This window comes from Zophobas morio, unplaced genomic scaffold (assembly GCF_036711695.1).
Source record: "Zophobas morio isolate AGI-343-1 ecotype UQ-CSIRO unplaced genomic scaffold, CSIRO_AGI_Zmor_V1 ptg000008l, whole genome shotgun sequence".
NCBI classification, from domain to species: domain Eukaryota; kingdom Metazoa; phylum Arthropoda; class Insecta; order Coleoptera; family Tenebrionidae; genus Zophobas; species Zophobas morio.
In genome coordinates, this window is record NW_026972113.1 from 6,558,442 (window position 1) to 6,581,836 (window position 23,395).

The 23,395-nt window shown below is 32.4% G+C and overlaps 1 protein-coding gene across 3 annotated transcripts in view; it reads right to left on the bottom strand.

Moving 5' to 3' along the window:
- LOC135125173 (probable phospholipid-transporting ATPase IM) overlaps nt 1–23,395 on the bottom strand; it is a 90,008-nt gene that overhangs the window by 50,907 nt on the left and 15,706 nt on the right. Inside the window, exons 1-2 of one of the 3 annotated variants that reach the window (XM_064050555.1) lie at nt 5,072–5,248; nt 757–1,183 (exon numbers count right to left, since the gene is read on the bottom strand). In XM_064050555.1, coding sequence (XP_063906625.1) covers nt 757–802 — 46 coding nt within the window. In that variant the 5' untranslated portion in view covers nt 803–1,183; nt 5,072–5,248. Of the gene's footprint in view, nt 1–756; nt 1,184–4,891; nt 5,029–5,071; nt 5,249–23,395 lie in introns of those variants that run through there. The other 2 variants (XM_064050553.1, XM_064050554.1) reach the window with 2 other exon arrangements.

The window sequence follows — 23,395 nt, forward strand, 5'->3', positions numbered from 1 at the left end:
TTTAATCTTGAAAGAGTTTAAAAGAGTGTCACGGTCCCCTGGTGTTTTACTTTTAAAGTTATTTTAAGAATCTCTGGGACTCCAAGTGTGATTTTTTAAAGAGTTTAAAAGAATCTCGGCTGCTCCAAGTGTTATATTCTGAAAGAGCTGAAAAGAGTGTCACGGTTCAATGGTGTTTTATTATTGAAGTAATTTTTAAGAAACTCGGGGACTCCCGGCGTTATTTTTTGAAGAGTTAAAAACATAATTCCGTGATTTATCACATAAAAGCTCTGAGAAATATGTTATCCCATTCCCTAATCCGGTTCTGATTTAGTGACGCTTCCGGGTCCACGCCCATTATCAATTTTGATAAAAGCAAAAAGCATCTGTTTGAATTTTCCCGGAAGTACGTTTCCACTACTTCCATTAATTTGTGTCGTGTTGCAAGAATAAACATCGTCCCAGAAACAATGGAGCCACCGTAATACTAAAAACCTCGATTTCAAACAAACAATGCTGTGTACACTGAAAGCTCTTTACATGCCGGTCGTTATTGACAATAATCACGATTGGAGTAACAGCTTTACATATTTTACGTTGTGTGTGGTCAATAAGGGTGCTCGTTACACGCAGTTTAATAATATACGACACCCGAGTTTAATAAACTAAAAGAACACACGCCGAAAATTGGGTGCTGATCGATAGCTTTGGATTGTGCACGTCATTGTTATGGATAACGCACGATATTGGAAATTTTTCTCGTGAAGTCCTTACCTAAAGTGTGTGTCCTGCTGCTCCTAAAAGACGCTCTGCTCATCATCTTCTCTAGGATCAGGATAGGGACAATGATATGGACATAAATGCAAACATAAGGCCACTTAATTCATATATATCTATCTCTCTCTCTCTCTCTTTAATCAGGTATAATAAGGCCACGAATATCCCTTCGTACTACAAAAATGTAGTAGTGTAGAGTCGAAAAAAGTATTAAAAACTATATTATCGATACGTATAAATATTGCAGAGGTAGTAAAAAATTAGTGGATTCTTTTAAAAAAAGGCTATTTATTAAGTACTAGGCTTAAGTACGGGATTAAGGGATCGGGATGCCGAAGGCGGGGGCGGTGCTGGCGGCGGCGTGGAACTGAGGGGAGGCGAGCATCTGAGCCAGCCAATCCGCATAACCCGGCCATGGACCGTCCTGCAAAAAAAATCACCTTCAGAACGAATTCAAGTGCACATAAAAATTCGTACCAATTTGATTGTGACGCTATGGGAATACATACACGTAAGAAATTATATAAAATCAATTTCGTCAATAGTGTGAGAAGGCAAGCACCTGTCACACTACTAAATAAATAAATGGGGTTCTCACGACACAATTATCTAATTCTAAGTAGCCGACTCCCGAAATAAAGTGGGAGGATTATGCATTAATTTAATTGCTACAAATCCGTGCGTTTGAACCTTCAAGGACGCACTGCGCGGCTGAGTCAGCTACTCTCCGCGGCATTAAGTTTCCAGGAAACTTTTATGTCGTCGAACGTGAATTTTATCACTCACTACACCCAAGTCGTCACCAACCACATGCTTATTACTGAATAAATACCAAAAATAAAAATGAATATCACCGTTCTATATATTATTTACTTTTAATGCGTCCCATTTGAACCTGACCCATACGTGGCCCATTTGTTTCCTCGCCATTCAACAAAACAAAAACTAATGAAGAATCAATAACTTGGCCATTAGTCCAAGAATTCCATTCTGCTATCGATTACAAAAGGGGCGACACGAAGATTACAATCCGCCCACCTGTAAAGCGCCACTTTAAATAAATCAAAACTAATGAAACGTTTCAATTAAGGTGTGTGCACTTGTCTCCCACGAGGTTGTTTGTAAACACTTCCTCCAGGTCACGTAACGCGACGATCTTCCAGATTATTTGTTTTTTGAATCATGCGATGGAATCGATGGTGCTGTCGTGACGTGGGCGTATCGTAATTTGTATCGTTTATTGCTGGTGGCACATGCCGAATTTAAAGCCACTGGCTGGAGTTTGGGCGCGCTGTACCCCAGGGCGACGTTCGGGTCCCCATGCTATTATGTATAATTTGGCGTAAATTCGCGATCAATCATTTTTGGGTGAATTATGCGCTGCTTTGCTGCTAATATGTCGTGAAAACACATTCATAATCGTAACCCATTTTCGATATTTTATGATGGTTATACGACTGCGAAGCTTAAAAAAATTTACATGAATTATTCAAGTATGCAAATGTGAAGCACAAGTTTCGTTTATTTTGTTTTTTGTGAGGAATTAACCTGGAATTAAAAACTTGTTCAGTGAGTGTAATAGACGTGATAATAATATTTGTATACAGCAGCACGAACTCAAGGCAATATTTTTGGTTAATTTGATGTATGAATGTGTTTACACACCATTAGTTTTCATAAAATGGACCTGAATGAAAGAGATTAAATGTAGCAGGGTTTCGCGCATTTGATAAAATTAGCGTTTGTTAATCGTAGATAAAATTTTGCCCGATAATGTTACAGATAAAAGGTACTGAGTCATGATGATGTTTACACAAAGCTTTGTTTCTGAACGAAATTCCACAAAAAAATGATTATTTTATCCCATGCTCAAGCCGAAATTCAAATTTTCGCGCCCACAAGGCTAGAATCGAGCATGCGCATAATCAAGTGGAGCAAGACCTGAGTCTGCGCACGAATTCAAATTTTCCCGCCAAAATGGGTCAGAAGCCCCACAAAAAACTGATGACGATTTTTTTCAGGTTCATGGGACTTCTGGACCAAAAGTTTCTTCCATTTTTAGGCCCGCTGGTGTCCAAATTGACAAATTAAAGACCAAAATTTAGGTCAAAAATGATAAGAGCAGAAATTTTGGCCGCAACAACTCCAATTTTAGGCGAAAATTCAACTTTGACGCGTGAAAGATGACTTTGATTCTAGTCCAAGGATAAAATTTGGGTTTATAAGTTCAAGTTTCGGGCAAAACCCAAAAAAGCGAAAATCTATACTTCGGTCCAAGGACGAATTCGGTTTTGAACTCCACGCATGGACAAAACCTGGCTCTGCATCTGGATCCAAGGACAAAGTTGACCTTAATTCGAACCCAAGGACGGCACACACTTTTCGAAGGTCGGGTTCAGAGCAAATTTCGTATTGATTTTGATCTTGAGACGAATTTCTATTGTCGATTCAAGGACAAAAAGATACTTTGTATTCGGATCTAAAAACATAATTTTCAAAGTTCAGGTTGCAAGCGAAAATTTTGACTTTGGGTCCAAGGACGAATTTGATTTTGAAATCAACGCTCTGCATCTGGATCCAAATTTGGCCTTAATTCGAACCCAAGGACGGCACAAGCTATTGAAGTCAGGTTCTAAACAAAATTTGGTATTGATTCTGGTCCAAAGACCGATCGAGTTAAACTCGATTGAAGGACAAAATGAGGCTTCGTATTCAGATCTAAGGATTAAATTAGGTTCTAATTTCAGTTTTAAACTCGGACCCCATTGCAGAAATTTTGAAACACAACTGGACGAAAAAATAAAACGTTTAAGCAAAAAACGAACTTTGGCCTTGTAAGTGCAGGTTACGAGCGAAAAATCAGCTTTGGCTCGAGTCCAGAAACGAATTTTAATTGGTTGTGCTCGACAGGCAATAATAATTACAATACAACTCATATTCAGATCGCACTTGTGGTGTAGTGAAACTTTCCATTGCATTGCGCCGTTTTCAAGTATCGAAACTTTTACGTCTAAAACCACGAAATTCCATACTCTGAAAAACGTATCTTAATCAAACGTCAATAATGTGTCTAAATCATCACATTCAGTAAACTCGTGACGTTAAAAAAACTCGCGTGCTATCGTCACACCAATTTCTATTAGAATTTACTTTTTTTGTTTCACGACACAGAAACGTCAATGTGTATCTTATCGCTACGAAACAAATGGCTGAACTTACAATAAGTAGTTCGACGACCCAAAAACTGACCAAAGACGCAGACTTTGCTTACCTCAAAATCAAGGTTTAATTCTTAACCAAACTTTTTCATTATCGAAACTGGCCCCGAAAGCACGATCTTTTCATTTTTTAAAAAGGTTTCTGGATCAATTTTCGAGGGTTTATAAAAATTTTAAGAAACGGATGATCATGCGACAGGTGAAAAAACAGATCAATAACAAATTAATCAAATATTTAGCTTAAATGCTTTCTCGATAATAAATCTGGAATAAGCGGGGGTGTTATTTTTAAACCCTTCTTTTTGTAAAGTAATCCTGGTAATTAACAAAACAAAAACGGTTTGAACAACGCCAACGTGTTTCTAATAAGACAAAAATTAATTGAAGATGATACATTATTAAGTAATTTCGAGAATGTATGCGGTAATCTTATCAGTGTACTTTTAAATGTGACAATTTGGGGTCTGCAAACCCGTCATTGGCTACTATTTTCGCAACGTTTTACCTATCCCACACACTTTTCTAGCAAACACTAATAAAATTTATTAAACACAACAAACTGAATTTTTTTCTAGAGAAAGTAATAAAACTGTTGGTGTGCTATTTTAAACCCGCGAATCCTTTCAAATGAACATATCTCCCCCATCTTTATGGCTCGTAAAAGTGAGCTAATTTTCCTTAATTTCGGGCGTGCAATTGCACCTACAATGACGTGTGTAACTAGTGAATAAATAACGACAAAAGCGAGTACGCTTGGCCACATTTTCTCGATAAAATAAACAATTTTTATCAGATTCGATGTCGAAGGACAAGTCTATGACGCGATTTTCGTCAAAGCAAATATTTTAATCTGGTCGGGGGAGTTTCGATTGTTTAGCGGTTAAAAAACCGAAAAATAAATTTTCGGGTCCTACCTCACAATGAGTCAAGAGGAACACGTGCACATATTTATAACTGTTCCATTGGCACGATGAAGATTTTTTCGCCACACTACACACGCCAAAGATCCACGCACTATAGTGAAATAATTGCGAAACACCACCGGGGTTTTTATCACTGTTATCGGCGAGGAGTTGGCGCGCTGTTCTCCTTACCTGTCAACGCTTACACTGACAATTTGAGGGGATGGGCGACACGCGATGCTCCGGCATTGATATTGTTTAAAAGTAGCGCAGAAATCAATCAGTTTGTGCCTTGAGTCATGGTTGGAAATTTCTCGACGGAAAACCCGGTACGGGCAAACGAGAAAAGTTCTGGATTTTTAACACGATTTTAACGTGTTCGTAATGAGCTCGCTTGTTTTTCCGGCTGGAATGCACGTTTGTTTCACAGAGTAATCTTATCGCTTCGAGTTATCTAATTCGTCAAGCAGCGCAACATTTTACCTTTATTTGTTGGTACAAGTTGAGCTAATAAATTTCAAAATATTTCTTGCTTCGGAAAAATGGGTTTGTTGAAACTGGCGGCGGGTTTGCTGCTCTTTACTTTAACTAAATAATTATAATTGGTGGTTGTAAAAACAACCAGTGGATTATAAAATTTTGCGAAATATTGTAAACACAGATCGACATCACAATATATTTATTTAATCGTTACACAAAACGAGAATTTGAAATTTTTTTATCTTAATATCAAACTCTTGCACAATTTCTTGGTACAATTTTTGTCGTTCCGTATTTATTGATGTTAAACTTCGACTTTTATTTGTGAAATTTTACGTTTAATTTCAATATTTCTACCCTGCCATTAACGCAATTCCGTTCGTTTGAAAATTCCCAAAACTAAACTATCTGTCCAATAAAATCGCCAACAGATGGTACACAAAAGACGGACCGAAACGGGAAACCTACTTTTCGTATTCTAGAAACCATGAAACGTCAAACAACATGAAATTGCCCATTCGTCCAATGAACGCTGTTGTTAACTTCTTGATTTTTCAATTTCTTGGACTTTCAAATTTTGGATTTCTCAATTTTTCAACATTTCAATTTCGGGAATTTTTAGTTTCTGCATTTTTCAATTTTTTAATATTTTAATTTTTCCATTTTTTAAATTTTAAATTTTTCAGTGCTTTTGATGTTTCGATTGCTCGATCTTTCGATTTTTTGACTTTTCGGATTTCAATATGTCGGTATTTTGCTTTTTAAAATCTATAATTTTTCGATTTTTCAATTTGTTCATTATTAAATTTTTTGATTCTTCGATTAATCGATATAAAAATGTTTACATTTTTCGATTTTCCAAATTTTCCATTTTACAATTTTTTGAACTTTCAATTTAGTAATTTTTTATTTTTTTATGCTTCGGTTTTCTGATTTCTCCACATCCGGTTTTTCAGTTTTTAAGATCATTTGATTCTTCAATTTCTCGATTTGTCAAGTTTTCGATTTCTAAATTTTTCAACATTTCAATTTTGTGGATTTTTGAATTCCACTATATTTCAATTTTTCCATTTTTTTTTATTTTAGATTTTTCCGTTCTTTTGATACTTCGATTTTGCGACTTTTTTAATTTCGATGTTTCGGTTTTTCAATTTTTCGATTTATCAATTTGTCCATTTTTATATTTTTCGATTTTTCAGTCCTTCAGTGCTTTGATAAAATTGTTTTATCGATATTTTTATGTTCAAATTTTTCAATTTTTACTTTTTCGATTTTCGATTTCTCGTTGTTTTGACATTTCATTTACTTGATCTTTCGATTTTTACAGTTTTTTGATTTTTACAATTTCTAAATTTATCGATATCGACATTTTTTAAGGCCATGTTCCAATTTTTCAATTTTTATTTTTTCGATTTTGTACTATTTCGATTACCCAATCTTTCGATTTTTCAACTTTTCTAATTTTCATATTTTTCGTTTTATAAAATCTTTGATTTTTCGATTTAATTTTGCCTTTGTTGTTTTAATATGTGTAGACTTCTTTTCGCCACATGAAACATGTTTAAAATGGAAAATTTGTATTAGGAAATGTCAATTTTTGTATTTAGGCTCCGCCCATAATTGCAAAATCCATATTTCCTTCCAAAAATGTACCATTTTAAACATGTTTTAAGTTTCTTGTTATGAAAAGACGACTGCGTATATTAAGAAAGAAGGCAAAATATATGCCCCGCCCACCCACCCTGTCTCAATTCTGATGATTTTTTTATTGGTCGTAAGCCGAGGGGCGGAGCTTAATTGCAAAATCGTTTTTCTCTCTCGACAAGAAATTGCCACGTATGACATGTTTTTGAGTATCGTGTTATTCAGAGAATATTATTATTCAAAGATTAAGCGCCACCCATACTTGCCCTGATCTAAATAGTAATGAAGTTTTCATTCGTTGGCAGACCTAGGGGCGGAGCCTAATTGCAAAATTCATATTTTCTTACAAAAATTTACCATTTTGAACGTGTTTCAGGTTTTTAAGAATAAAAAAATCATCACAATTGAGATAGGGTGGGTGGGTGGGGTTTATATTTCGGATTTTTTCTTGATATACATAGTATTCTTTGAACAACACGTTTTTAATTTCTTTTAAAGAAATAATAATTTGCAGATAAACTTCGCTTCCTTTGGTTCACGGTGAATAAAAAAAATCATTACAATTGAGACAGGGTGGGTGGGAGGGCTTACATTTTTCCTCTTTGTTTTAGTATGTGTAGACTTTTTTTCACAACATGAAACTTACAAAATCCATATTTCCTTGCAAAAATGTACCATTTTAACCATGTTTTAAGTTTCTTATTGTGAAAAGATGGCTATGTATATAAAGAAAAAAAATTGGTCTAAAGAGTTTAGACAGTACTTCCCTCGCTGTCGGAAACTTGGCGACTGCATGCCTATTGTGTTTTTTTTTCTCATTACATTTTTGTAGTGGGAATTTAAAAAAAAAATGCGATGACGTCATCAACATTTTTGCAAGGACACGTATATCAGTTGGGATAGATGTAGTGTAATACTAAGAATAAAATTATTGTATTCCCAAATGTTCGGGTTTCGGTTTTACCTACCAACCGCAACCCTTGTCAACAAGCGTCCCCAACTTTCTCTTCTACCTGCAATGTATCGCTTCCGATTTTAACAACTTTGTACATAGACTTCGAACCGTCAACAACAAGTAAATACAGTGTTACACAGCACATGTTTGTGTTTCATTTATATCAATCTTTTTCGGTACGTATGTATGAATAACAATCATACATCCAACACCAAATTTTCGGGAAAATGAACTGGGTCGTTTTGAATATTGATTTGTCATAATCAATAAAATAACGAAACAATTTACTCACGTATACGGCGCCGGCGTGTAATATGAGAGGGAACTGAAAATCGTGTATGTATAAGCATTCTTAATTTAAGATGACAAGCGTAACAGCATACGTGAGAGTCAAACAGAGAAACTGTAAAAAAAACGACCATTATTGCTTCGACTTCCGCTTATTATATAAAACATTGGGTTTTATTTTAATTTTTGACGGTGGAATTCACAATTGGTTGATTATAAACATGTCTATACCACATTCGCGGAACCTAGTCAGCGCACAAAACAAATGCACGTCTGTAATGTTAAAGTAGATGTAAATAAGCGTGTTACCCCTATGTTTCAACCGAGTTTTTACTTTAAAAAATTTTGTGTCTACCAAATTGGGTTGGTCCAATGTAATACTAATAATAAGTGTTGCCTTTAATTTAATCAATAAAATAAATTGACTTCATTAATTTTTTTGAGCCACCTCTTAAGAAAATCTAAAAAATATGAATGGAATGGAATGATAAAGTACAGACTCATCATATTTTGTACATTTTAGATAGGATTTATTCAGCAAAATTTTGGGGTGACATCATCAATTTTTTAGGGGGGATGAACAAATACATTTTGATAAAAAATTTACCATGCTTATGATAACTTTAAAACATCTCCAAGATTTCAAAGCATTTGGTTCTGTAAATCCTGATTAAACCAATAAAATAAATTGAACATTTTGAAAATTTGAAGATGTCTTAACTCTTGCACAACTTCTCGTACAATTTTTGTCGTTCTGAATTTATTGAAATTAAATTTTGACTTTTATTTGTTAAATTTGATGTTTAATTTCAATATTTCTACACTGCTTTAACACATCTGCTATTTTTTTTTGGAAAAACCTCAAGAATGACTTTCTGAAAATAATTTCGAAACATCTTTAATTTTCTTCCGTTCGATTTGAAAATTCGCAATACTAAAGTAGTTTTGGAGATTAACTGTCCAAAAACATCACCAGCAGATGACACACAATAGACGGAGAAAAAGGCAAACCTACTTTTCGTATTCTAGAAACTATGAAACGTCAAAAAATATGAAATTGGCCATTCATCAAATGGACGCTGTTGTAACACTTTCCTAGTTTACACTCCAGAAGCAACAATCGAAATTAAATACACATAACCTTCCTTGCTTTTGAAGCACCACAAATACCAAACTACCATGTCACGGAGAATTTAAAAAAAATCTAATAGTTTTGATACAAAAATGATTTCAGGAAAATACGATGAAATTTTTCCAAAACGAACTTAAAAAAACTGAATGCCAGTTAATTATTACATTAAACTTAAAGAACATTACTTAAATACGACAAATCCAGGAACGCATTTTCAAAATATTTACTTGAAATTTTTTCAACGTAATAAAGAGAAAATTGAAATATCACTGCATACACGTTCACTTTTTAAGATATTCTGTGTAAACAATTGCAGGAAATAATTGTGCGTCGCTCAAGTACAAGCAAGATGATAATTCAAAACACATATTTAATAATTTTCTGAGATGACGTCATCGACTTTTTGGAGGAGATGGCTTTAGAACTTTTGTTCAACGTTCTATCATCTAGACGATAATTACTTCGGCGATTAATTTATCTATTAAAAAACGACAACGGGGAGGCAAATTGGAACGCCGACATTTTCGTATTCTACAAGTTGTGAACGCTGATAAGGTTAAAATAACGCTGTTTAGCTTAAGATCGGAAAGTAAAAAATCGCTTTTAAGTGCGAAAGACGAACAAAATACAAAAATTATGTTTGGGAGGTTTTTTGAGTTATTCATTTTGAAAATTTGATGTCTTAACCCTTGTACAACTTCTCGCACAATTTTTGTCGTTTAGTATTTATTGAAATTAAATTTTGACTTTTGTTTGTTAAATTTGATGTTTAATTTGAATATTTCTACACAGCATTAACGCAACTGCTGCTTTTTTTTGGAAAAGCCCCAAGAATGACTTTGCGAAAATAATTTCAAAACATCTTTAAATTTCTTCCGTTCGATTTGAAAATTCGCAATACCAAAGTGGTTTCGGAGATTAACTGTCCAAAAAAATCACCAGCAGATGATACACAATAGACGGAGGAAACGGCAAACCTACTTTTCGTATTCTAGAAACCACGAAACGTCAAAAAACATGAAATTGCACATTCGTCCAATGAACGCTGTTGTAACACTTTTCTAGTTTACACTCGAGACGCAACAATCGAAATAAAATACACATAACCTTCCTAGCTTTTGAAGCACAACAAATACCAAACTACCATGTCACGGAGAATTTTTAAAATTTTAATACGTAAAATAACATAATAGTTTTGATACAAACGTGATTTCAGGAAAATAAGACGAAATTTTTCCAAAACATGAACTGAAAAAACTGGATACCGGTTAATTATTATTAATTTGAACTTAATGAACATTACTTAAATCGAGAAATCCAGGGACGCATTTTCAAACTATTTACTTGAAATTTTTTCAACGTGATAAAGAGAAAATTGAAGACATTGAATATCACTGTATACATGTTCACTTTTTAAGATATCCTGTGTAAACAATTGCAGGAACTAATTGTATGTCGCTCAAGTAGAAGTAAGAAGATAATTCAAAACACATATTTAATAATTTGCTGAGAAGACGTCATAGACTTTTTGGAGGAGATGGCTTTAGAATTTTTATTCAACGTTCTATCATGTAGACGATAATTATTTCGGAGATTATTTATCTATTAAGAAACGACGACGAAGAGATATGGAACGTCCAGATTTTCGTATTCTACAAGTTGTGAACGCTGATAAGGTTAAAATAACGCTGTTTAGCTTAAGACCGGAAAGTAAAAAATCGCTTTTAAGTGTGAAAGACGAACAAAATACAAAAATTATGCTTGGGAGGTATTTTAATTTATTCATTTTGAAAATTTGAAGATGTCTTAACTCTTGCACAAATTCTCGTACAATTTTTGTCGTTTTGTATTTATTGAAATTAAATTTTGACTTTTATTTGTGAAATTTGATGTTTAATTTGAATATTTCTACACTGCATTAACACAACTGCTACATTTTTTTTGGAAAAGCCCCAAAAATGACTTTCTGAAAATAATTTCAAAACATCTTTAATTTTTTTCCGTTCGATTTGAAAATTCGCAACACTAAAGTAGTTTCGGAGATTAAATGTCCCATAAAATCATCAGCAGATGATACACAATAGACGGAGAAAAAGGCAAACCTACTTTTCGTAATATAGAAACTATGAAACTTCAAAAAATATGAAATTCGCCATTCATCAAATGGACGCTGTTTTAACACTTTCCTAGTTTACACTCCAGAAGCAACAATCGAAATAAAATACACATAACCTTCCTAGCTTTTGAAGCACAACGAATACCAAACTACCATGTCACGGAGAATTTTTAAAATTCTAATACGTAAAATAATATAATAGTTTTGATACAAACGTGATTTCAGGAAAATATGACGAAATTTTTTCAAAACATGAACTGAAAAAACTGGATACCCGTTAATTTAATACGAGGAATCCAGGGACGTATTTTCAAAATATTTACTTGAGATTTTTTCAACGTAATGAAGAGAAAATTGAAGACATTGAATATCACTGTATACACGTTCACTTTTTAAGATATTCTGTGTAAACAACTGCAGGAACTAATTGTATGTCGCTCAAGTACAAGTAAGACGACAGTTCAAAACACATATTTAATAATTTTCAGAGATGACGTCATCGACTTTTTGGAGGAGATGGCTTTAGAACTTTTGTTCAACGTTCTATCATTTAGACGATAATTATTTCGGCGATTATTTATCTATTAAAAAACGACAACGGAGAGGCAAATATGGAACGCCGACATTTTCGTATTCTACAAGTTGTGAACGCTGATAAGGTTAAAATAACGCTATTTAGGTTAAAATTGGAAAGTAAAAAATCGCTTTTAAGTGCGAAAGACGAACAAAATACAAAAATTATGTTTGGGAGGTTTTTTTGAGTTATTCACTTTGAAAATTTGATTTCTTAACCCTTGTACAATTTCGCGTACAATTTTTGTCGTTCTGTAGTTATAGAAATTGAATTTTTGACTTTTATTTGTTAAATTTGATGTTGAATTTGAATATTTCTACACAACATTAACGCAACTGCTGCTTTTTTTTGGAAAGCCCCAAGAATGACTTTTTTCCGAAAATAATGTCAAAACATCTTTAATTTTCTTCCGTTTGATTTGAAAATTCGCAATACTAAAGTATCCGTAGTTTCGGATTTTAACTGTCCAATAAAATCGCCAACAGATGATACACAAAAGACGGACCGAAATGGGAAACCTACTTTTCGTATTCTAGAAACCAGGAAACGTCAAAAAACATGAAATTGTCCATTCGTCCAATGAACGCTGTTGTAACACTTTCCTAGCTTACACTCGAGAAGCAACAATTGAAATAAAATACACATAATCTTCCTAGCTTTTGAAGCACCACAAATACCAAACTACCATGTCACGGAGAATTAAAAAAAAATCTAATACGTAAAATAATATAATAGTTTTGATACAAATATGATTTCAGGAAAATACGACGAAATTTTCTAAAACATGAACTCAAAAAACTGGATACCGGTTAATTATTATATTAAACATAAAGAACATTACTTAAATCGAGAAATCCAGGTACGCATTTTAAAAATATTTACTTGAAATTTTTTCAACGTGATAAAGAGAAAATTGAAGACATTGAATATCACTGTATACACGTTCACTTTTTAAGATATTCTGTGTAAACAACTGCAGGATCTAATTGTATGTCGCCCGAGTACAAATAAGACGATAATTCAAAACACACATTTAATAATTTTCTGAGATGACGTCATCGACTTTTTGGAGGAGATGGCTTTAGAACTTTAGTTCAACGTTCTATCATCTAGACGATAATTATTTCGAAGATTATTTATCTATTAATAAACGACCACGAAGAGATATGGAACGTCCAGGTTTTCGTATTCTACAAGTTGTGAACGCTGATAAAATTAAAATAACGCTTTTTAGCTTAAGACTGAAAAGTAAAAAATCGCTTTTCAGTGTAAAAGACGAACAAAATACAAAAATTATGCTTGGGAGGTATTTTAATTTATGCATTTTGAAAATATGAAGATGTCTTAACTCTTGCACAACTTCTCGTACAATTTTTGTCGTTCTGTATTTATTGAAATTAAATTTTGACTTTTATTTGTTAAATTTGATGTTTAATTTCAATATTTCTACACTGCTTTAACACATCTGCTATTTTTTTTTTTGGAAAAACCTCAAGAATGACTTTCTGAAAATAATTTCGAAACAACTTTAATTTTCTTCTGTTCGATTTGAAAATTCGCAATACTAAAGTAGTTTTGGAGATTAACTGTCCAAAAACATCACCAGCAGATGATACATAATAGACGGAGAAAAAGGCAAACCTACTTTTCGTATTCTAGAAACTATGAAACGTCAAAAAATATGAAGTTGCCCATTCACCAAATGGACGCTGTTGTAACACTTTCCTAGTTTACACTCCAGAAGCAACAATCGAAATAAAATACACATAACCTTCCTAGCTTTTGAAGCACAACAAATACCAAACTACCATGTCACGGAGAATTTTAAAAATTCTAATACATAAAATAATGTAATAGTTTTGATACAAACATGATTTCAGGAAAATACGACGCAAGTTTTCCAAAACATGAACTGAAAAATCTGGATACCCGTTAATTATTAAATTAAACTTAAACAACATTACTTAAATATCAGAAATCCAGGGACGCATTTTCAAAATATTTACCTGAAATTTTTTCAACGTAATAAAGAGAAAATTGAAGACATTGAATATCACTGTATACACGTTCACTTTTTAAGATATCCTGTGTAAACAACTGCAGGAACTAATTGTATGTCGCTCAAGTACAAGTAAGACGACAGTTCAAAACACATACTTAATAATTTTCTGAGATGACGTCATCGACTTTTTGGAGGAGATGGCTTTAGAACTTTAGTTCAACGTTCTATCATCTAGACGATAATTATTTCGGCGATTATTTATCTATTAAAAAACGACAACGGAGAGGCAAATATGGAACGCCCACATTTTCGTATTCTACAAGTTGTGAACGCTGATAAGGTTAAAATAACGCTGTTTAGCTTAAGATCGGAAAGTAAAAAATCGCTTTTAAGGGTAAAAGACGAACAAAATACAAAAATTATGCTTGGGAGTTTGGGAGTTTTTTTTAAGTTATTCAGTTTGAAAATTTGATGTCTTAACTCTTGGACAAATTCTCGTACAATTTTTGTCGTTCTGTATTTATTGAAATTAAATTTTTTGACTTTTATTTGTTAAATTTGATGTTTAATTTCCATATTTCTACACCGCATTAACGTAACTGCTAAACTTTCTAAAAATAATTTCAAAACATCTTTAATTTTCTTCCGCTCGATTTGAAAATTCGCAATATTAAAATAGTTTCGAAGATTCTCTGTCTAATAAAAATATTCTAGAAACTATGAAACGTCTTCAGGTAAAAAAGGGAAAGTAAAAAATTGCTTCAAAGTGTCAAATAAAATATATACAAACACTGTTTTTTTTTGTAATAATAAATTAATGCGTCTATTTAAACCGACTACGAAAGCTCAAATCCCGCCCCCTTCTCGCTCCGAAAATGCGTGTTGAACACCATTAAAATTGAATGTCTCTCCACGAAAACTCCACCTCAAGTTTTTTAAAGAAGCCCAAGGCGGGGCTGTCAATTTACGTGTAAATCGACACCCCAAGAAAATATTTCGCCGGTAATTACCCTCCCGTCCATTTCCATTAAATCCTCCTCCATTGTTCGATATCTTATCGTCGGCTAATCCACCCCTCCCATTACAGGCCGTCTTTTAATGAAATCGTAACACGTCCAAGACAATAGCGTGACCCATCGACCAGCCATAAATCGGTCATTGACAAATAAAAATTTTCAGAAAATTCCGTATCAAACATGCTAAATAGCCGGTCATTTAAGACTTTTTCTTCGCTTCGTTTATTTATGAGATAATGAATTTAAGTGATTTCCGATACCTTTCATTAGTGACTGCGACCTATTTTCTGACGAAGCAAGTTTTAATTTGACTTGGAGGCGACGAACACCCCGATGAATTAATGATAGGTGTGTGGACGATTACATGTTTTGTGTACTTGGGAGACGCGGTCTGAAATATTAATTTCTGCGGAGAAAATGTGCGACCTTGATTGGAAAAATTTTCTTTTGAATAATACATGCAATATGGATTATTAGTATAGAATACCCCGACGACCGTAATTATTGTCGTGGAAGTTAGCCCGACATTGTCGTTCCAGTTATGTTTATTTTTGTATGATCTTCACCTCGTTCTGCATTCTTAATTATTAAAGCGCAACGATTAAAAATAATCGTCGACTATGTTAAAGAACCACCCGTCGGAGTCATTCGCGTCGCCTGTAGCAACCGAATTTACACAAAATTTAATTTGTATTGAGCCACGATGACGTTACGTTTTTGCAGCAAGTGACATGCAACGGGTTCGTTAGATGGCGTCATATCTGCACATGAAATCTTGACTTGAGTTAGGTACGTGTGGTCTGTATTGAACTTTTGTGTTTGACGTCATAATGACCACTTCAAATTTCGCGTGACAGAATGAACTTAACTCCTGTAAAAATTTCAAGCGGGAGAAAAAATAACATATAGTTAACTGTAGACTTCGAGGTTAAAGGGCAATGTAAAATCGCGATAACATATGCATATGGCTTGTAAAATTATGTAAATTTAAAAAAAATGCTTTTTTGTGTTGAATTTTGTAATGTCTTCATTTTTTAAATTGTAAGTACAACAATCTCACAAAAATACAAGACAGGTTTCATAAAATTCTATCGAAATGACACAGTTTTTTTTTATAAAAATAAGCTTCAAAACGTAATGAATGCAGCAAGGAATATTTTTCTTCAAAAGCTACACAAAACACGAGACTTTGTATAATTCTAATAAAATAATTTTATTGCCGCTTTTATTTTTCTGCATACAAATATTTTTACTCTCGACATATACTAAGGCAAAAATAACAGTTCTGGTTAACATTATTCATAATGATTTCAGAGGAAATTTGTGGTGTCGTAAACGTTTTAAGGTAAATACTGAGGATTATAACATCCTGGTTTGTACTCTTCTCGAGTTCGCCCTTTATCTATTACGTATTTAAAACTTATATGGTAGTACAGCGAAACTAGTTCACTGTGGATACTTTTACTTTACTTGACTCCAGTGCATAATTTACAACTATGATCCTTGACGCACTAATTTTTATTGTATTACGTGAATCATAGCGAAATAATGAATCTCACAATAGCATTTAAGTAAATTTACGCTAATGAGAACACATCTAAATATTCAATAAAAGCAACACTAAAAATAATCGCGCACATACTAAAGAAAATTAGATGAATTTTTAAAACGAAGCAAATATTTCTCAAACAAGTTTTGAAAATGTCGCTAATGCAATTTACCTTCATCACGCGCCTTCTTTCCAGATATTCGGTATCAACTACTCCTACACTTCGCATTTCTCGCGTATCTACGTCGTATAAATCTCCTACGTTTCAATAAATCCCTTCAAATAAAACAAAAACAAAACCATTTTTCACATTCTCGAGATTACAAATCCAACAAGTTAATAAGACGCAGCAGCATCCAATTTACGAAGCATCTTCAGACATAATCTGATCTTGACAATTTATCCTCATCGCCTCATCTCGTCCTTCGAAACTCCGGAAACCAATCTTGTTTGCATAATCACCAAACAGTTACTTTTTCCTTTCGGATTCACGTCGAATTCGGGTGTGAATTATAACCAGACGATTCTGGACAATTTTACTAATCTATTTACAATGAAATAGCACTAAATAAGCTACAAAATTAAAAAAAAAAGGTGAAACACTTCATTGAAAAATGAATACTTTTGAAAATTTGGCTAAAATTTCTCAAAAAATTCTTGAAAATAAATTTTGTCGAGCTTATTCGAAAAACAACGTGTTAACGATCGCAGAAAAAGATTTTCGAAAAACTCAATTTGGAAATGTAATTCTTCAAAATGTTGGAAAATAGTAAAAAAATTGACTGAAAATTTGGATTTTGTTTGGATTTGGAATTTTTGAAAAGTTGCCAAAAATCCCTACAAAATTCTGGCGAATTTTGAAAAATTGTTCAAAAATCCTCAAAAATTCTAGAATATAGATCTCGACGAGCTAATTCGAAAATCGTGACATATTAGTGATAGCCGATCAAGATTTTTGAAAAATTTTATTCGAAACTACAATTGTCCTAAATATTTCGCAGTGTCGGAAAACGACCAAAAATTCATTGAAAAAGTAAGATTTTTGAAAAGTTTCCCAAAAATTTGGTTTGAAAATAAAAGCTTTGAAAAGCTGTCTAAAAATTATACTTCTAGGAATTAATTTCGACGACCTGATTTGAAAAACGTAAAAGTGTTACAATTTTTGATTTTTTTTGGATCAAGATTTTTGAAAAAAAAAAGTTGGAAAATGGAAAAAATCATCCGGGGTATTGAAAATCTGAAAATTTTGAAAAGTTGAAAAATCCTCAAAAAATTCGGAAATAGATCTAGACGAGCTGATTAAGATTTTCGAAAAATTTGAGTGGAACTTTTTAACAACTCGAAATCTCGAAAAAAGAATAATTTGAAAATTTGCCTAAAATTTCTCAAAAAATTTTGGAAAATAAATTTCGTCGAGCTTATTCGAAAAAGAACGTGTTAACGATCGCAGAAAAAGATTTTCGAAAAACTCGATTTGGAAATGTAATTCTTCAAAATCTTGGAAAATAGTAAAAAAATTGACTGAAAATTTGTATTTTGTTTGGATTTGGAATTTTTGAAAAGTTGCCAATAATCCTTGCAAAATTCTGGCGAATTTTGAAAAAATGAAATTCCAATTTACGAAAACGGTCAAAAGATTCATAGATTTTGAAAAATTGTTCAAAAATCCTCAAAAATTCTTCCATATAGATCTCGACGAGCTAATTCGAAAATCGTGACATATTAATGATCGACGATCAAGATTTTTGAAAAATTTTATTTGAAACTAAAATTGTCCTAAATATCTCGCAGTGTCGGAAAACCGTCAAAAATTCATTGACAAAGTAAGATTTTTGAAAAGTTGCCCAAAAATTTGGTTTGAAAATAAAAGCTTTGAAAAGCTGTCTAAAAATTATACTTCTAGGAACTACATTTCGACGACTTGATTGGAAAAACGTAAAAGTGTTACAATTTTTGTTTCTTTTGGCTCAAGATTTTTGAAAAAAAAAAGTTGGGAAATGGAAAAAATCATCCGGAGTATTGAAAATCTTAAAATTTTGAAAAGTTGAAAAATCCTCAAAAAATTCGGAAATTGATCCAGACGAGCTGATTAAGATTTTCGAAAAATTTGAGTGGAACTTTTTAAACAGCTCGAAATCTCGAAAAAAGGTCAAAACATTCATTGAAAAATGAATACTTTTGAAAATTTGCCTAACATTTCTCAAAAAATTCTGTAAAATAAATTTCGATAAGCTTATTCGAAAAACAACGTGTTAACGATCGCAGAAAAACATTTTCGAAAAACGCGATTTGGATATGTAATTCTTCAAAATCTTGGAAAATAGTAAAAAAAATGACTGAAAATTTGGATTTTGTTTGGATTTGGAATTTTTGAAAAGTTGCCAAAAATCCTTACAAAATTCTGTCAAATTTTGAAAAAATGAAATTTCCATTTACGAAAACGGTCAAAAGATTCATAAATTTTGAAAAATTGTTCAAAAGTCCTCAAAAATTCTAGAATATAGATCTCGACGAGCTAATTCGAAAATCGTGACATATTAATGATCGCCGATCAAGATTTTTGAAAAATTTTATTTGAAACTAAAATTGTCCCAAATATCTCGCAGTGTCGGAAAACGGTCAAAAATTCACTGAAAAAGTAAGATTTTTGAAAAGTTGCCCAAAAATTTGGTTTGAAAATAAAAGCTTTGAAAAGCTGTTTAAAAATTATACTTCTAGGAATTACATTTCGACGACCTGATTTGAAAAACGTAAAAGTGTTACAATTTTTGTTTTTTTTGGATCAAGATTTTTGAAAAAAAAAAAGTTGGAAAATGGAAAAAAATCATCCGGGGTATTGAAAATCTGAAAATTTTGAAAAGTTGAAAAATCCTTAAAAAATTCGGAAATAGATCTAGACGAACTGATTAGGATTTTCGAAAAATTTTTGAGTGAAACTGTTTAAATAGCTCGAAATCTCGAAAAAAGGTCAAAACATTCATTGAAAAATGAATACTTTTGAAAATTTGACTAAAATTTCTCAAAAAACTCTGGAAAATAAATTTCGACAATCTTATTCGAAAAACAACGTGTTAACGATCGAAGAAAAAGATTTTCGAAAAACTCGATTTGGAAATGTAATTCTTCAAAATCTTGGAAAATAGTAAAAAAATTTACTGAAAATTTGGATTTTGTTGGGATTTGGAATTTTTGAAAAGTTGCCAAAAATCCTTAAAAAATTCTGGCGAATTTTGAAAAAATGAAATTCCAATTTACGAAAACGGTCAAAAGATTCATAGATTTTGAAAAATTGTTCAAAAATCCTCAAAAAGTCTTCCATATAGATCTCGACGAGCTAATTCGAAAATCGTGACATATTAATGATCGCCGATCAAGATTTTTGAAAAATTTTATTTGAAACTAAAATTGTCCTCAATATCTCGCAGTGTTGGAAAACGGTCAAAAATTCATTGAAAAAGTAAGATTTTTGAAAAGTTGCCCAAAAATTTGGTTTGAAAATAAAAACTTTGAAAAGCTGTCTAACAATTATACTTCTAGGAATTACATTTCGGCGACCTGATTTGAAAAACGTAAGTGTTACAATTTTTGCTTTTTTTGGATCAAGATTTTCGAAAAAAAAAGGTGAAAAATGGAAAAAATCATCCGGGGTATTGAAAATCTGAAAATTTTGAAAAGTTGAAAAATCCTCAAAAAATTCGGAAAGAGATCTAGACGAGCTGATTAAGATTTTCGAAAAATTTGAGTGGAACTTTTTAAATAGCTCGAAATCTCGAAAAAAGGTCGAAACATTAATTGAAAAATGAATACTTTTTAAAATTTGACTAAAATTTCTCAAAAAATTATGGAAAATAAATTTCGTCAAGCTTATTCGACAAACAACGTGTTAACGATCGCAGAAAAAAATTTTCGAAAAACTTGATTTGGAGATGTAATTCTTCAAAATCTTGGAAAATAGTAAAAAAATTGACAGAAAATTTGGATTTTGTTTGGATTTGGGATTTTTGAAAAGTTGCCAAAAATCCTAACAAAATTCTGGCAAATTTTGAAAAAATGAAATTTCAATTTACGAAAACGGTCAAAAGATTAATAGATTTTGAAATATTGTTCAAAAATGCTCAAAAATTCTAGAATATAGATCTCGACGAGCTAATTCGAAAATCGTGGAATATTAATGATCGCCGATCAAGATTTTTGAAAAATTTTATTTGAACTAAAATTGCCCTAAATATCTCGCAGTGTCGGAAAACGGTCAAAAAATCATTGAAAAAGTAAGATTTTTGAAAAGTTGCCCAAAAATTTGGTTTGAAAATAAAAGCTTTGAAAAGCTGTCTAAAAATTATACTATATATATATACTATATTTTTGTTTTTTTGGATCAAGATTTTTGAAAAAAAAAAAAAAAGTTGGAAAATCGATAAAAACATCCGGGGTATTGAAAATCTGAAAATTTTGAAAAGTTGAAAAATCCTCAAAAAATTCGGAAATAGATCTAGACGAGCTGATTAAGATTTTCGAAAAATTTGAGTGGAACTTTTTAAAGCTCGAAATCTCGAAAAACGGTCAAAACATTCATTGGAAAATGAATACTTTTGAAAATTTGCCTAAAATTTTTCAAAAAATTCTTGAAAATAAATTTCGACGAGCTGATTCAAAACACTAGGAGTGTCAATGGCCCGGGACTAAGATTTTCGAAAAATTCGATTTGAAAATAACACAACCGCGGAATCCATCGCATGCCCTCGCCCCATAAATCACCCCCCGAATAATATCTTCCGGCTTCCCGGACCAGACAAAGCCATGTACGTACGTTACCACCACCCTTTCGCATACTTGGCCATTTGCCACCCGACATAACTGGCAAAGCTCAGAAATTACGAAATGCCATGACATTAAAAGCGAAATGGAGCAGCGAGAGGGTGGAAGCAGTGACCTGGTTCGTATTTAGGTGCGAAAATGAATTGGGACAGACTAATGAAAATCTAATTTGTCGTCGTGGGGGTGCGTTCCGGATGGATGATTATTCGTTTGAAATTGCCAATGTTTGTTCTTTTCGTGTCGGGGGGTTGTAGATGTGGCGATATGCAAATGCGGATCGATTATGTACACGCTGGAAAAATTCGAATCAACGATATTGACGAGATGTGGCGGAGCAATCACACGTCGTGTGATTACGGCAGGCTTTTAACCTGATTAAACGTATACAAAACGGATAATTATACGCGGCGGAGATTTGGATTTGGTAATGATGGTGTTTGTTATGGGTGATTATTGTAATTAGGGGCATATTAGTGGCGTCAACTGCACTCACTTCGGGACGGAATATTAAAACACACGAAATTGGGGCTGAGGAGCTTCGACGTTTCATTAGATTTTCGGCTTTGCTGAAAATCAATATATACAAAATGTGGAAGAAATGTAGACGGTTTTTTAAGGTGGTGTTGTTGGCCACGAAAAATATTCAAGATTTAACAGTTCGTAAATTTTATTTGAAAATTTTGTTCACAAATAAGTTGTTCCCTAATATGATTTAACCTCGTTAAAAATATTTACAAACCAAAAAAAGAACATAAAAAACGGAATAACAACAATTTCGATTATTTGATGATCCTTATTATTTATTAAACATTTAAGGTGTCAAAGGCCTGTATGGGTTTTTTTAAAGTTTTTACTTTTTCTTTTTAAAAATCATTGTGGAAGATGAAAATGATTTTTTTAAGAATTTCGAAAATTTTTGATAACTTTTTCAATATGATAATTTTGACTAATTTTCGGCCATTTTCGAGACTTAAGACAAAGCGAAATTGAGGTTTTCAAATAGTTGACTAAACATTTTCAAAAAATTCGACTTAAAAATGATTTTTTTTAATATCTAGAGAATTGTCATTTTTCATTTTATCAATTCTGGAAATATTGTTGGAATTTTCGAAGAAATGAAGCCAAAAATAACTTCTATAAGTTGAAATTTACTAGAAAATAAATTTGTCATTTTTTTCGAAGAGTGCTCGAAAAACAAAAAAAAAATGATGCGGGGTTCGAAAAATTTTGATTTTTGAAAAACTGACTACAAATCAAAAAAAAAGTTAGCATTTTCGAAAAAATTTGGTGAAAATATTTTTTGGAATATCTCAAAAATTTATTATCATTTTTCAAATCATCGATTCTGGAAATATTGCTGCAATTTTCGAAGAAATGAAACCGAAAATAATTTTCACAAGTCGAAATTCACAAGAAAATGTCTTTAGGTTTTTTCGACGGGTGCTCGAAAAATGTTAAAAAAATCGTAGAGGGTGAGTATTGAAAAATTTAGATTTTTGAAAAGTTGACTAAAAACGTTTTTCAAAAAATTCTTAGAAATACATTAACGAGCTGATCGGAACATGACTGTTTTGGACCAAAATTTTTGAAAAATTTCGTTTGAAAATGAAATTTTTTAAATGCATATTTCAAAAGCCAAAAAACGTTCAAAAAATTCTAGGAAATATATTTCGAAGGACTGATTTGAACACATAACGTGTTGATAGTTTCGGACTAAAATTTTCGCAAAATAGGGTTTGATATCTCGAAATTTGAAAAACGGTCAACACTATAGAGTAACGACTATTTGAGATTTTCGAAAAGTTGCTTGAAAAATCTCAAAAAATTCTGGGAAATACATTTCAATCAGCTGCTTCGATAAACAGCGTGTTGATGGCCCGGACCAAAATTTTCGAGAAATTGAATTTGAAAGTGGATTTTTTTTAATATGTATCTCAAAAGCTCA